At 48.8% G+C, this 12,496-nt stretch overlaps 1 protein-coding gene across 1 annotated transcript in view; it reads left to right on the top strand.

Annotated features, from left to right (window-relative positions):
- The window catches only part of LOC136933266 (protein NLRC3-like), a 102,221-nt gene extending 91,498 nt beyond the window's left edge, over nt 1–10,723 (top strand). Inside the window, 3 exon segments of the mRNA XM_067228587.1 lie at nt 3,018–3,191; nt 6,020–6,066; nt 9,386–10,723. Of these exon segments, the coding sequence (XP_067084688.1) occupies nt 3,018–3,191; nt 6,020–6,066; nt 9,386–9,969 (805 nt within the window). The 3' untranslated portion in view covers nt 9,970–10,723.
- Nucleotides 10,724–12,496: the final 1,773 nt, after the last annotated feature.

Here is a 12,496-nt window from a genome sequence, read left to right as displayed (position 1 = left end):
AGAGTTTCCAATCTGTCAGACCAGCGCAGGTGACGACAATGTCCCTTGATTGGGGATAGCGGCCAGGTTTTTTGGAATACAAAAAACCTTTTTCAGTTTGAAGCTCAAGTTCCAATAAAAGGGCGAGTTCTCGCTTAATGTTTCTAGTTTACCAATACGTCTATATCGTTGCCATTATACACAGGTAGTTTAGGAGTGATCTTATGCTGACACAATGTATCAGATTTTCCAGTCCTTATTTGCCGTTTAGTTGTTATTTATTATGCATAGTTGTAAAATGTAGATTGACATACCAGGTTTCCCAATGTCATTGGTGGTCTGTGCACTGTGGTCTGTTCTCTGGTCTGGTGAGAACTGTGTCCCTTCCCTCTACCTGTGCCCCTTCCTGTCACCTGTGTCCCTAAATATAGAACCCTGTGCCTCCAATGACTGCCACCCAGTGTCCAAAATATTCTGACAGTTCTATCTAACCAAAATAATATGACATGTCAATAAGAAACACAAATGGCTCCTACAGTTAGGAAAGTGGAAGATAGATGATGTCTATTCTGCCGGAAAGCTAAAGGAGAACTACAGCTTAACTACAGTTTAAACAAGAACTCACACAGGGAGACTTATTAGTTGATTTGGTCACTACCTCCGTATACAGAGGAATGGCCATTTTTATTTATTTTTGTGTACGTCTATTAATTGTAAAGTGGTATGTTCACATCAACCAAGAGGCCAGTCGTGATGTGTCGTTTGTGAACGATTCCTTCATATTGAACGAATCTTTAGAATGACTGGGGAGTAACGAGTCGTCTCAGTGAGTGATTCGTTCATCTTCTCGTGGCAGCGCATCGGGACTGTTGCATTGGCTCAGTAGAGGAAACAGAAAGGATTCGTTCACCTCATTCACGTTCACGTGACTGCTAGGTTTAGCATAGAAGACGTGAATGGTTCGAGTGATAATTACAGGTTTTGTTATTTTTGCTTTACTTACAGTTCAGTGCAGTAATTGCTTGCTGTGATAATTAAATACCAGTGTGATAATAAGTGACCATTTCAAATCATGCAAACTGTCATGATGTATTGTATTTAATGGGGGAATTTTTGTGGAAATATTATCTGGCACACAAATGTGCAATTCCTTTCCCTATAGCCTACTCTAATTTATCTTGGCTGGTTTAGATGCACAAATATTTCTTCCTTTGGAATATGATAACTGTTTAAAATAGTGGAAATATTGAACAAGCAAACTTGCTTGTTCTTTATCCTCGATTCTCTATTATCATCCCAACATTCCCAATACAAAAACCATGTTGTACAAATATATAGAATTGTCTGTCACATGGCTCTTCTTTCATTGGCTCCCTTGCATAGATCCTGCACGCGTGCGTGCGTGTGTGCGTGCATATGTCTTAAAGTGGCCCTGCTTAGGCTAACTAAATGAAATGCTCAGATAAGATAAGGATCTTCCTGTTTACCTAAGCCTGGACCTTGCCTATAGTTCACCTGGGGGGTTGGCCTCTCTCTACACAAATGGAATGCTGAACACAGTGTAGCACAGTCCACAGACAAAGCACAGTACCATCACACCTTCTCCTACCCCCGACAAGGAGAGGGTCTTCCCCCTTTGTCCTTCTCCCAGAGGAGAAGCTTCAAAGCTTCTGGCCCAGCATGGGGTCAGAAACAGAGGCCACACGGCCTACAGTATCAGACAAAGGATTTATAAGGAAGAACTTTCTTATGTGGATTTACAAACATATTCTCAAGGACTACATGGCTCATGGACACTATTTCAATGACAGTAGTTGATGTGTTATAATGTGTGTTTTTCTCATTTACTTAGAACGTTGTTTAATTGAGGTTTGATTATAACTTCCCTTTAAGGATAGTTAAGTCAGCCAATCTTGATATCAAAACGATTGTACCATACTAACAAAACCATTTATGAATGTTGTATTGTTATATTCTGAAGTTTAAGCATTCCATGGACAGTTGAAATAACGGAACTCAAAAGGTACAGCTACTTCACACCTAGGCAGATCTCAGGACGACGCCCAGGTGGGGAGTAACTGACCAATGAAAGAGGTCACCTTCACGGGGACCCCCCCCTTGTTCTTTGGATTATAAAACCCCCAAACGTACAATCACCCCCGCTTGTTCGTAGGATTAAACTGAGGTGAACGCGTCACTCTCTAACCTATTCCTCTCAATCGGCACATTCACTGAGCGCCCGGAACTTTGACGAGAGATTCCGCTTTCTATTCGTTGGACATAACGAACCTTTGACTCTTTCTTCAAACCGACAAAAGTAACTACGATTTGCAATATTTCTTACTTGTGATATATTGGCATGTTGTGATTAAATTGTTGATGTTTGATTGTACTTTACAATTTAGCTAACTTAACCCTTGCTAAGTCAGTTACCCTTGCTCGTCCATTGTTACCCCAAAGGCCTACCTGTCCCTCTCTACCCCTCTCTCTCTCTCCCTTCCCCCTTCACACGCGCTCTACACAGCCATTGTGTTGCTCGCGCTCATTTGCATACAGCCACTGTACTACTCTGACTAACCCATAACTTACCTGGTATTTGTTCATTATAATTACATTCTCCTAAATAAATCATTGTGTATAATCCTCACGTATCACTCCCGTTATCTGATCTGCTCTACTTTCATAGAATTCACTACTTAAGATTAGATTGATTATTACGAAGGCTATTATTTCAATATTATTCAATAAGGTTTCCTCTATCCCTTTAACAATAAGAGGTGGTGCCCCCAAGAACTACATGCTTTATTATTAAATTAAGTATTGCTAATCTTAAACGAGCAAACCCCGCTACAACAGTATCATTCTTATACAGGATAAAGAGTTACATCTTCAACTTTTCTGATATTGGATTACGTGGGTCACTCTGTCTAATGAGGGGAGGTGCAGCTATGACAGTACCTGCCAAATGAACCCCTCTGTGCTGACTCACTCTGGAGGCCCAGATGGATTCTGTCACAATATTGATCCTCTTTCTACAGGCTGTCAGGCTGTCTGGTCACAGAGGAAGGCTGTGCTTCTCTGGCCTCAGCTCTGAGGTCCAACCCCTTCCACCTGAGGGAACTGGACCTGAGCTACAATCATCCAGGAGAAAAAGGATTGAAGCTGCTCTCTGCTAGACTGGAGGATCCACACTGCAGACTGGAGAAACTCAAGTAAGGAGATGTTTGTTTTTTATATACCTCTTAATGTAATGTCGCTTAACACTGAATATATCTAATTACGTTAATAGGCCTTGCATTTCTTGATGTTACAATCAAAACTGCATGTTTACTCTACAATCTACAATATGGTTGTAGCCACAATCATAATTGTATTTCCAGAAAGCGGGTTTAGTGAAAACTGAGTTTTTAAACCCTGAGATGAGGGAAACTCTGGGTTTTTAGCTCCAGAAAGAGAGGTCACTAAAACCAGACGTTGTAAAATGTAGCTCAGCTCAAACCTAGGTCTTAGTGTCGGTTTGAAGTGAATGTAGCTAGGGACTTCAACAAGAAAAGAAAATGGAATCAATTTGAGCGCAAAATAGTTTTTGAGCTTCATATAATATAAACATTATGTTGGACTCATATTGTTATATTTGCCGAATGTTTTTAACCACAAATATTATTATATTTACTCAGTTTTGGACACCTTTGTGCAGAGAATGATGATACTAAGGCCCAATCCCAATGTCCCCCCTAAACCCTAAGCCCTGAACCCTCAATCACTTACTTGACGTCACCTAGTAAGTGATTGAGTGCAAGAGGCTACAAGAGCTCAAAATGCTATAAATTGGAATGGTTCAGCACTTTGCGGCATTATAGGTAAAATAGTAATGTTGTTGGATCAAATCTGATGAAAGCATATTTGGAATTTATCATCAAAGGACAACCTACACACTAGGGCTGCACGATTATGGCCAAAATGATAAGCACGATTATTTTGATCAACATTGAGATCACGATTAATTATCATGATTATTTGTTGATTTTAACCGAAACAACTTTTTTTGTCACGTAGGCTAATTATACCATGCAGTTCGTCAGTGATGAAGTAAGCAAACAGCGCTTGATCGGCCATGACTGACGTCAACGCAGCAAACCAGGAAGCAGGAATGTCCGACTTTACGCAGCCGTTTATAACTCTTCCCCGACTGCAAGCAGCAACTCTCGCTGGTCGTTTCATGCAGCCAATGTCGAACGCACCTATGGTTTACGGAGCGCTAGATTGGCTTTGCCAAAAGAATGCCGCATTTTAAATATCGCTCCATCACGCGAATTTGATCGTGGGAAGCCAAAATCGTGATCATGATTAAAATTGTATTAATTGTGCAGCCCTACTACACCCAGTTCTGGCTATATTAACCGTCAGTGAGCTTTGTGTTTAAACTTACTGATGTTAACTGTTATTTCTAACTTCTATTTCTGTTTACGTCAGGGTTGGTTGCTCCTTCCATGCTTGTTTGTTTACTGTTCTTCGTCTTTCTTGTCTTATGAGGAGGGTTAGCCAGGATCTTTTTCTCTCTTCCAGGCTTCCCCCGGTAACCCTCGTGTTTCACGTCACTACGCTGTGAATTGTGGGCAAGTCTGCAAAAATGCAGACTTACGGGTGCATAAAATGTGTTCGAAAGAGCCCTCACGAACTTGACAATTTGACAGTGGGACAGCCCTAAGCCCTCACAGACTTAGTGAGAATGTGCCTCTGAGTCTGTGAGTCTGTGAGGGTGGACATTGGGATTGGGCCTAACCGTTCGTAAACTCCAGATTGATTGTCCTGTTGTCTCCGAGGGAAAAAGCTGTTTGACCCGTGAATTGATTCAGAGCGTGCACGGAGAGAGGGGCTTATTCACAGACGTGTCTGTTGTAGTGAGAGAGAGAGAACGCGAGCGGGGCAAGAAGGGGCTGAGCGAATCAGTATGCTGCGTGCAGCTCTACTATTAAATATTTTTTTGTGATGTTAAACAGTAAAAGCAAAAACACCATTTTATAAATTTGTGGTGGTAAATCTCTAATTGTGGTGGGCCGTTACAAATAAATTAATGTATGGGAAACACTGAAAACTGGGTGTGTTACCACGGTAACTGACTGTGAACCTCACCTGCTTGCTGGCAGCTTTTCTGTAACAAACCATGAGTTTCTCCCTCTCCCCTCCCTCATGCTGAGCCTGAAGCTACTGTCAGACATGGGGGGTCCTTTCCTCATCAACCTGATTGTTGTTGAAGCCATATAACACATACGGATGACATGAAATTCTACAGTTTTCCATGCAGAGCTAACCTGGCATTTCCTGAACATCTCACTGTTAATCTGTGCTGTGGAGGTTGATGGACCCTCCTTCTCGTAATCTTGTCATTAAAAAGGAGAAGAATGTGCCAGTTGTTTTGCGCACATAGGATTGTTCCATTTCTTCTTCACTTGTAGTAAGACGTTAGCCTGGTCCTAACCAGACTCTTGTACATTTAATTTGTACAGAGAGTCTGGGCTCGCTCCCTTGACAAGCGTTAACTTCCTTGAAGGCAGGTACTCTGTTGAAGTTTAAAACTATTGGATCTGCCCAGAGCCACTCTGGATCTGCCATAACCAGCAAAGCTAGTAAGACGTGGTTAAATGTGAAATTAATATACTGCTTTGAAATGTACTGAATGAACAATTGCCTCTTTTGCTGTTGAAGTAGTTTTTCTGCTTTCTGAAAATGTCTTCATACTCGCACGCACGCATTCTAATTCTCTGGATGAGAGCGTCTGCTAAATGACTAAATGTAATTCCAGTGAATTAGAAATGAACTAACTCAGATCAGCTGTTTTGGAAGTGATAACTCTGAGCTTCCCATCTCAGGGTTCATCAAGTCAGAGTTCAGGATTTGGCTCAGAGTTTGTAAAACCTGCTTTCTGGAATACACCTCTGATGATAAGAGAGAAACAACATGTTTACTTAGAAAGTCAGTTGCTAAGTCACTTATCAACAGGTGAAGTGTATTTTCATCATTCCTCTGCTTATCCCTGCAGTGTGGATCATGGTGGAGAGTGCTGGATCAAACCTGGCCTTAGGAAATGTGAGTATTGACTGCTACTTGGTTCTAGTACACAAAGTCATACAAGGGACAATACCATTAGTGACTTGGACACTGTCAAAAATGGACACACACACACACTGTAAACACTCCTTTTAGAAGCAGTAATTTAACACAATTACCCACATCAATACTGTGTGTACGTCTGTGTGTGCTATGTCCCCTTCCTTCTCCCCTCCTCCCTCTCCTCCCCTCTTCCTCTCCTCCCCTCTTCCCCTCCTCTGCTCTCCTCCCCTCTTCCCCTCCTCCCTCTTCCTCTCCTCCCCTCTTCCCCTCCTCTGCTCTCCTCTCCTCTTCCCCTCCTCCCTCTTCTTCCCCTCGTCCCCTCCTCTCCTCTTCCCCTCATCCCCCTCTTCCCCTCTTCCCTCTGCTCTCCTCTCCTCCCCTCTTCCCCTTCTCCCTCTCCTCTCCTCTTCCCCTCCTCCCCTCTTCCTCTCCTCCACTCTTCCCTTCTTCCCCTCCTCCCCTCTTCCCCTCCTCCCTCTTCTCTCCTCTTCCTCTCCTCTCCTCTTCCTCTCCTCCCCTCTTCCCTTCTCCCCCTCCTCCCTCTCCTCCCCTCTTCCCCTCCTCCCTCTTCCCCTCTTCCTCTCCTCCCCTCTTCCCCTCCTCCCTCTTCTCTCCTCTTCCTCTCCTCCCCTTCTCCCTCTCCTCTCCTCCCCTTCTCCCTCTCCTCCCCTTCTCCCTCTCCTCTCCTCTTCCCCTCCTCCCTCTTCCCCTCCTCCCTCTTCCTCTCCTCCCCTCTTCCCCTCCTCCCCTCTTCCCTTCTTCCTCTCCTCCCCTCTTCCCCTCCTCCCTCTTCTCTCCTCTTCCTCTCCTCTTCCCCTCTTCCTCTCCTCCCCTCTTCATTTCTCCCCCTCCTCCCTCTCCTCCCCTCTTCCCCTCCTCCCTCTTCCCTTCTTCCTCTCCTCCCCTCTTCCCCTCCTCCCTCTTCTCTCCTCTTCCTCTCCTCTCCTCTTCCCCTCTTCCTCTCCTCCCCTCTTCATTTCTCCCTCTCCTCCCCTCTTCCCCTCCTCCCTCTTCCCTTCTTCCTCTCCTCCCCTCTTCCCCTCCTCCCTCTTCTCTCCTCTTCCTCTCCTCCCCTCCTCCCCTTCTCCCTCTCCTCTCCTCCCCTTCTCCCTCTCCTCTCCTCTTCCCCTTCCCCCTTCTTCCCCTCCTCCCTCTTCCTCTCCTCCCCTCTTCCCCTCTTCCCTTCTTCCCCTCCTCCCTCTACTCTCCTCTTCCCCTCCTCCCTCTTCCTCTCCTCCGCTCTTCCCCTCCTCTGCTCTCCTCTCCTCTTCCCCTCCTCCCTCTTCCGCTCCTCCCCTCTTCCCTTCTTCTCCTCCCTCTTCTCCCCTCTTCCCCTCTTCCCTCTACTCTCCTCCCCTCTTCCCCTCCTCTGCTCTCCTCTCCTCTTCCCCTCCTCCCCTCTTCCCTCTGCTCTCCTCCCCTCTTCCCTTCTTCCCTCTCCTCCCTTCTTCCTCTCCTTCCCTCTGCTCTCCTTCCCTCTGCTCTCCTCCCCTCTTCCCCTCTTCCCTCTGCTCTCCCCTTCCCTTCTTCCCTCTCCTCCCCTGTTCCCCTCCCTCTCCTCCCTCTTCCTCTCCTCCCTCTTCCCCTCCTCCCCTCTTCCCTTCTTCCCCTCCTCCCTCTCTCTCCTCTTCCCCTCCTCCCTCCCCTCCCCTGTTCCCCTCCCTCTGCTCTCTTCTTCCCCTCCTCCCTCTTCCTCTCCTCCCTCTGCTCTCTTCCTCTCCTCTTCCCTTCCTCCCTCTTCCCCCCCTCCCTCTTCCTCTTCCTCTCCTCTTCCCCTCCTCCCTCTTCCTCTCCTCCCCTCTTCCCTTCTTCCCCTCCTCCCTCTTCTTTCCTCTTCCCCTCTTCCTCTCCTCCCTTGCCTCTTCCCTTCTTCCCCTCCCTCTTCTCTCCTCTTCCCCTCCTCCCTCTCCTCCCCTCTTCCCCTCCTCCTTCCCCTCCTCTCCTCCCCTCTTCCCCTCCTCCCCTCTTCCCTTCTTCCCTCTGCTCTCCTCCCCTCTTCCCCTCCTCTCCTCCCCTCTTCCCTTCTTCCCTCTGCTCTCCTCCCCTCTTCCCCTCCTCTCCTCCCCTCTTCCCCTCCTCTGCTCTCCTCTTCCCCTCTTCCCCTCTTCCTCTCCTCCCCTCTTCCCCTCTCCCTCTCCTCTTCCCCTCCTCCCTCTTCCCTCCTCCCCTCCCCTCCTCTGCTCTCCTCTTCCCCTCCTCCCTCTCTTCCCCTCTTCCTCTCCTCCCCTCTTCCCTTCTTCCCCTCTTCCCTCTCCTCCCCTCTTCCCCTCTCCTCTGCTCTCCTCTTCCCCTCCTCCCTCTCCTCCCCTCTTCCTCTCCTCCCCTCTTCCCTTCTTCCCCTCCTCCCTCTCCTCCCCTCTTCCCCTCTCCTCTGCTCCCCTCCTCCCCTTCTCCCTCTCCTCTCTTCCCCTCCTCCCCTCTTCCACTCTTCCCTCTGCTCTCCTCCCCTCCTCTGCTCTCCTCTCCTCTTCCCCTCCTCCCTCTCCTCCCCTTTTCCCCTCTTCCCTCTGCTCTCCTCTTCCCCTCCTCCCCTCTTCCCCTTCTTCCTCTCCTCCCTTCTTCCCCTCCTCCCTCTCCTCCCCTTTTCCCCTCTTCCCTCTGCTCTCCTCTTCCTCTCCTCCCCTCTTCCCCTTCTTCCTCTCCTCCCTTCTTCCCCTCCTCCCCTCTTCCCCTCCTCCCCTCTTCTCCTTCTTCCTCTCCTCCCCTCTTCCCCTCTTCCCCTTCTTCCTCTTCTCCCTTCTTCCTCTCCTCCCTCTTCCCTCTGCTCTCCTCCCCTCTTCCCCTTCTTCCCCTCCTCCCTCTCCTCTCTTCACTTCTCCCTCTCCTCCCCTGTTCCCCTCCTCCCTAGAAAGATGGAGTGATGGGGGCATATCAGGGGTAAGGAGATGGGGGATGATGGAAAGAGGGATTTGGAGGGAGAGAGGTAGCATGTGAGAGAGAATGAAAGGAAGAGAGAGAGAGTGGAAGAGAGAGAGAGGGGGAGGGACAGAGAGCAGGGTAGAGAGGATGGAACAGAAATAGAGATAAAGAGCGAGAGAGAGAGCGAGAGAGAGCGAGAGAGCGAGAGAGAGAGAGAGAGAGAGAGGATGGGTAGAGAGAGAGAGTGAGGATGGGTAGAGAGAGAGAGAGAGTGAGGATGGGTAGAGAGAGAGAGTGAGGATGGGTAGAGAGAGAGAGAGAGAGAGAGAGAGAGAGAGAGAGAGAGAGAATGAAAGGGGGAGGGCAGGAAGAGGGAGACATTCTAATGTGAATGATGATGATCAGTAATATATTGTGTCTTGGTCTCCCCCATCAGATGCCTGTGAGCTCACACTGGACCCAAACACAGCACACAGAGAACTCTCTCTGTCTGAGGAGAACAGAAAGGTGACAAGGAGGGGAGAGGAGCAGCCGTATCCTGATCACCCAGAGAGATTTGAGGACTGGTCACAGGTGCTGTGTAGAGAGGGTCTGTCTGGGCGCTGTTACTGGGAGGCAGAGTGGAGTGGAGGAATGGTTCATATAGCAGTGACATATAAAGGAATCAGCAGGAGAGGAGAGGGTGCTGACTGTAGGCTTGGATGCAATAACAAGTCCTGGAGTCTGTACTGTGATGATCACAGTTACTCTGCCTGGCACAATGATAAGAGCACTGACATACCTGCCCCCCCCTCCAGCTCCCACAGAGTAGGAGTGTATCTGGACTGGCCGGCCGGCACTCTGTCCTTCTACACAGTCTCCTCTGACACACTGACCCACCTGCACACATTCCACAGCACATTCACTGAGCCCCTCTATCCTGGGTTCAGGGTTTATAACTCCTCAGTGTCCCTGTGTCAGGTAGAATAGCCCACACACACTCTCACACACTGTGCTCACATAGATGTCATTGAAGATTGAACTGTATACAGTTGTGATTGATATCCCAGAGTGTTTGTAAATATTGCTGTGTGTAGAATGTTTGTTTTGTTTTAACCTTTAGATGTAAATATTACTGATATGAAATATGATTAATATCTCTAAATATTACCGACGCTTCCACCAGAGTGAGTTATTTTTCCAAAACGGAAGCTAGCTAGCTTTAGTTAGCTTCCGTTACCTAGCAACCTAGCATAATACTCGTAGCAATGCTACTACCTGCTAGCGTTACTTGTTAGCCTCCTAACTGTACATTTTGAAGCCATACTACAGCGTTTGTCATGTCGTTTTTGTCTATCGGAAAATAGTGGGTTGGAATGTTCAGAATCACACGTGCGACGTTACTCTGTGGGGCTTTCGAACTATCGCACACGTGTGATGCTACTCCTTAACGGGTTCATTGTTGACAAACAACAATCCAAGTTTATGTACCCTTAGTATAGATAGTCCACATATTTAAATTTTAGGTATATGTTTATTGTATGCACCTTCCTGCCAAAGCAAATTCCTTGTTTGTGCAAACTCTCATGGCGAATAAATCCCATTCTGATTCTGATTCTGATCCTGTCTTTGATCTCAGTTCCACTGAATGTGATGAACTAAATAGTGTCTTAGTGACTAAATAAGGAGAAATAAAGATGTTTTATACAGGATGATAGAAGACATGCTGTGTGTTTGTTGGTGACCCTGTGGCCCTATAGACACACACACACACACACACACACATGTACACACACACACATGTACACACACACACACACACGTACACACACACACATGTACACACTGGAAACACTACATTTAGGACCAGTAATATGACAGTATTACCCACTTGAATATACACTGTGTGTGTGTCTAGTGTGATTCCCTCCCTCCCTACTTTCTCCCCCCCACCCTCTCTCCCTACTCTCTCCCCCCACCCTCCCTCCCCACACTCCCTCCCTACTCTCTCCCCCCACCCTCCCTCCCTACTCTCTCCCCCCACCCTCCCTCCCTACTCTCTCCCCCTACCCTCCCTCCCTACTCTCTCCCCTCACCCTCCCTCCCTAACCTCCCTCCCTACTCTCTCCCCCCTCCCTCCCTACTCTCTCCCCCTACCCTCCCTCTGTACTCTCTCTCTCCCTACTCTCTCCCCCCACCCTACCTCTCTACTCTCTCCCCCCACCCTCCCTCCCTACTCTCTCCCCCACCCTCCCTCCCTACTTTCTTCCCCACCCTCCCACTCTCCCCACCCTCCCTCCCCACACTCCCTCCCTACTCTCTCCCCCACCCTCCCTCCCTACTCTCTCCCCCACCCTCACTCCCTACTTTCTCCCCCCCCCTCCCCACTCTCCCCACCCTCCCTCCCCACACTCCCTCCCTACTCTCTCCCCCCACCCTCCCTCCCCACTCTCTCTCTCCCTACTCTCTCCCCCCACCCTCCCTCTCTACTCTCTCCCCCCCACCCTCCCTCCCTACTCTCTGCCCCCCACCCTCCCTACCCTCCCTCCCTACTCTCTCTCTCCCTACTCTCTCCCCCCACCCTCCCTCCCTACTCTCTCCCCCCACCCTCCCTCCCTACTCTCTCCCCCCCACCCTCCCTACTCTCTCCCCCACCCTCCCTCCCTACTCTCTCCCCCCACCCACCCTACCCTCCCTCCCTACCCTCTCTCCCTACTCTCCCTCCCTACTCTCTCCCCCCACCCTCCCTCCCTACTCTCTCCCCCCACCCTCCCTCCCTACTCTCTCCCCCCACCCTCCCTCCCTACTCTCTCCCCTCACCTCCCTCCCTACTCTCCCACCCTCCCGCCCTACTCTCTCCCCCCACTCCTCATCTCCCTCCACTGGCTTCCCATCACGGCCCGTATCAGATTCAAGACTCTGGTACTGACCTTCCGAGCGGTGAACGGGACTGCTCCCGACTACATCAAGTCTCTCCTCCAGCCTTACACCCCCCCCCCCGCCACCTACAGTCTTCTTCTGACAACCGTCTGGTGGTCCCACCGCTCAAGAGCACCCGCTCCCAACCCAAGCTCTTCTCCTGTCTGGCCCCCCAATGGTGGAATCACCTCCCCACCTCCATCAGAGACACTGACTGTCTCTCCACCTTCAAGAAAAGGCTCAAGACGCACTTGTTCCGGGAGTACAACGGTACTTAGGGATGATTTGCTGGACCTGATTTTAGTTTCCTCCAGGATCACAATGACTCTTACTTAGAGACTTGTTGCTCTTGTTGGTTAACTGTAACTGATTTAAAATGATCGTACTCGCTGTGAAATATATTTTTACTGTTGCTTGTTTTTTCTACAGGTACACTCTTGCACTTTTTTGAGGTTCATGTTGTTTAATTGTAACTTACTCAACTACAAGCTCTTATGGTTCTTCCTTCTGGCACTTATTTAGGTTTTTCACAATGTGTGCTTCTTGTTTGGCTCCCCGCAATGTTTGGGGCGTCTCAGTGTTATGATCAGTGACCTGTGCTCTTTTGTAAAGCTCTCTCTTGGAAGTCGCTTTGGAGAAAAGCGTCTGC

Source organism: Osmerus mordax, chromosome 2 (assembly GCF_038355195.1).
Source record: "Osmerus mordax isolate fOsmMor3 chromosome 2, fOsmMor3.pri, whole genome shotgun sequence".
NCBI lineage: Eukaryota > Metazoa > Chordata > Actinopteri > Osmeriformes > Osmeridae > Osmerus > Osmerus mordax.
The sequence above is the reverse complement of the archived record's forward strand: the minus strand, read 5'-3'. Positions and strand labels throughout refer to the sequence as shown.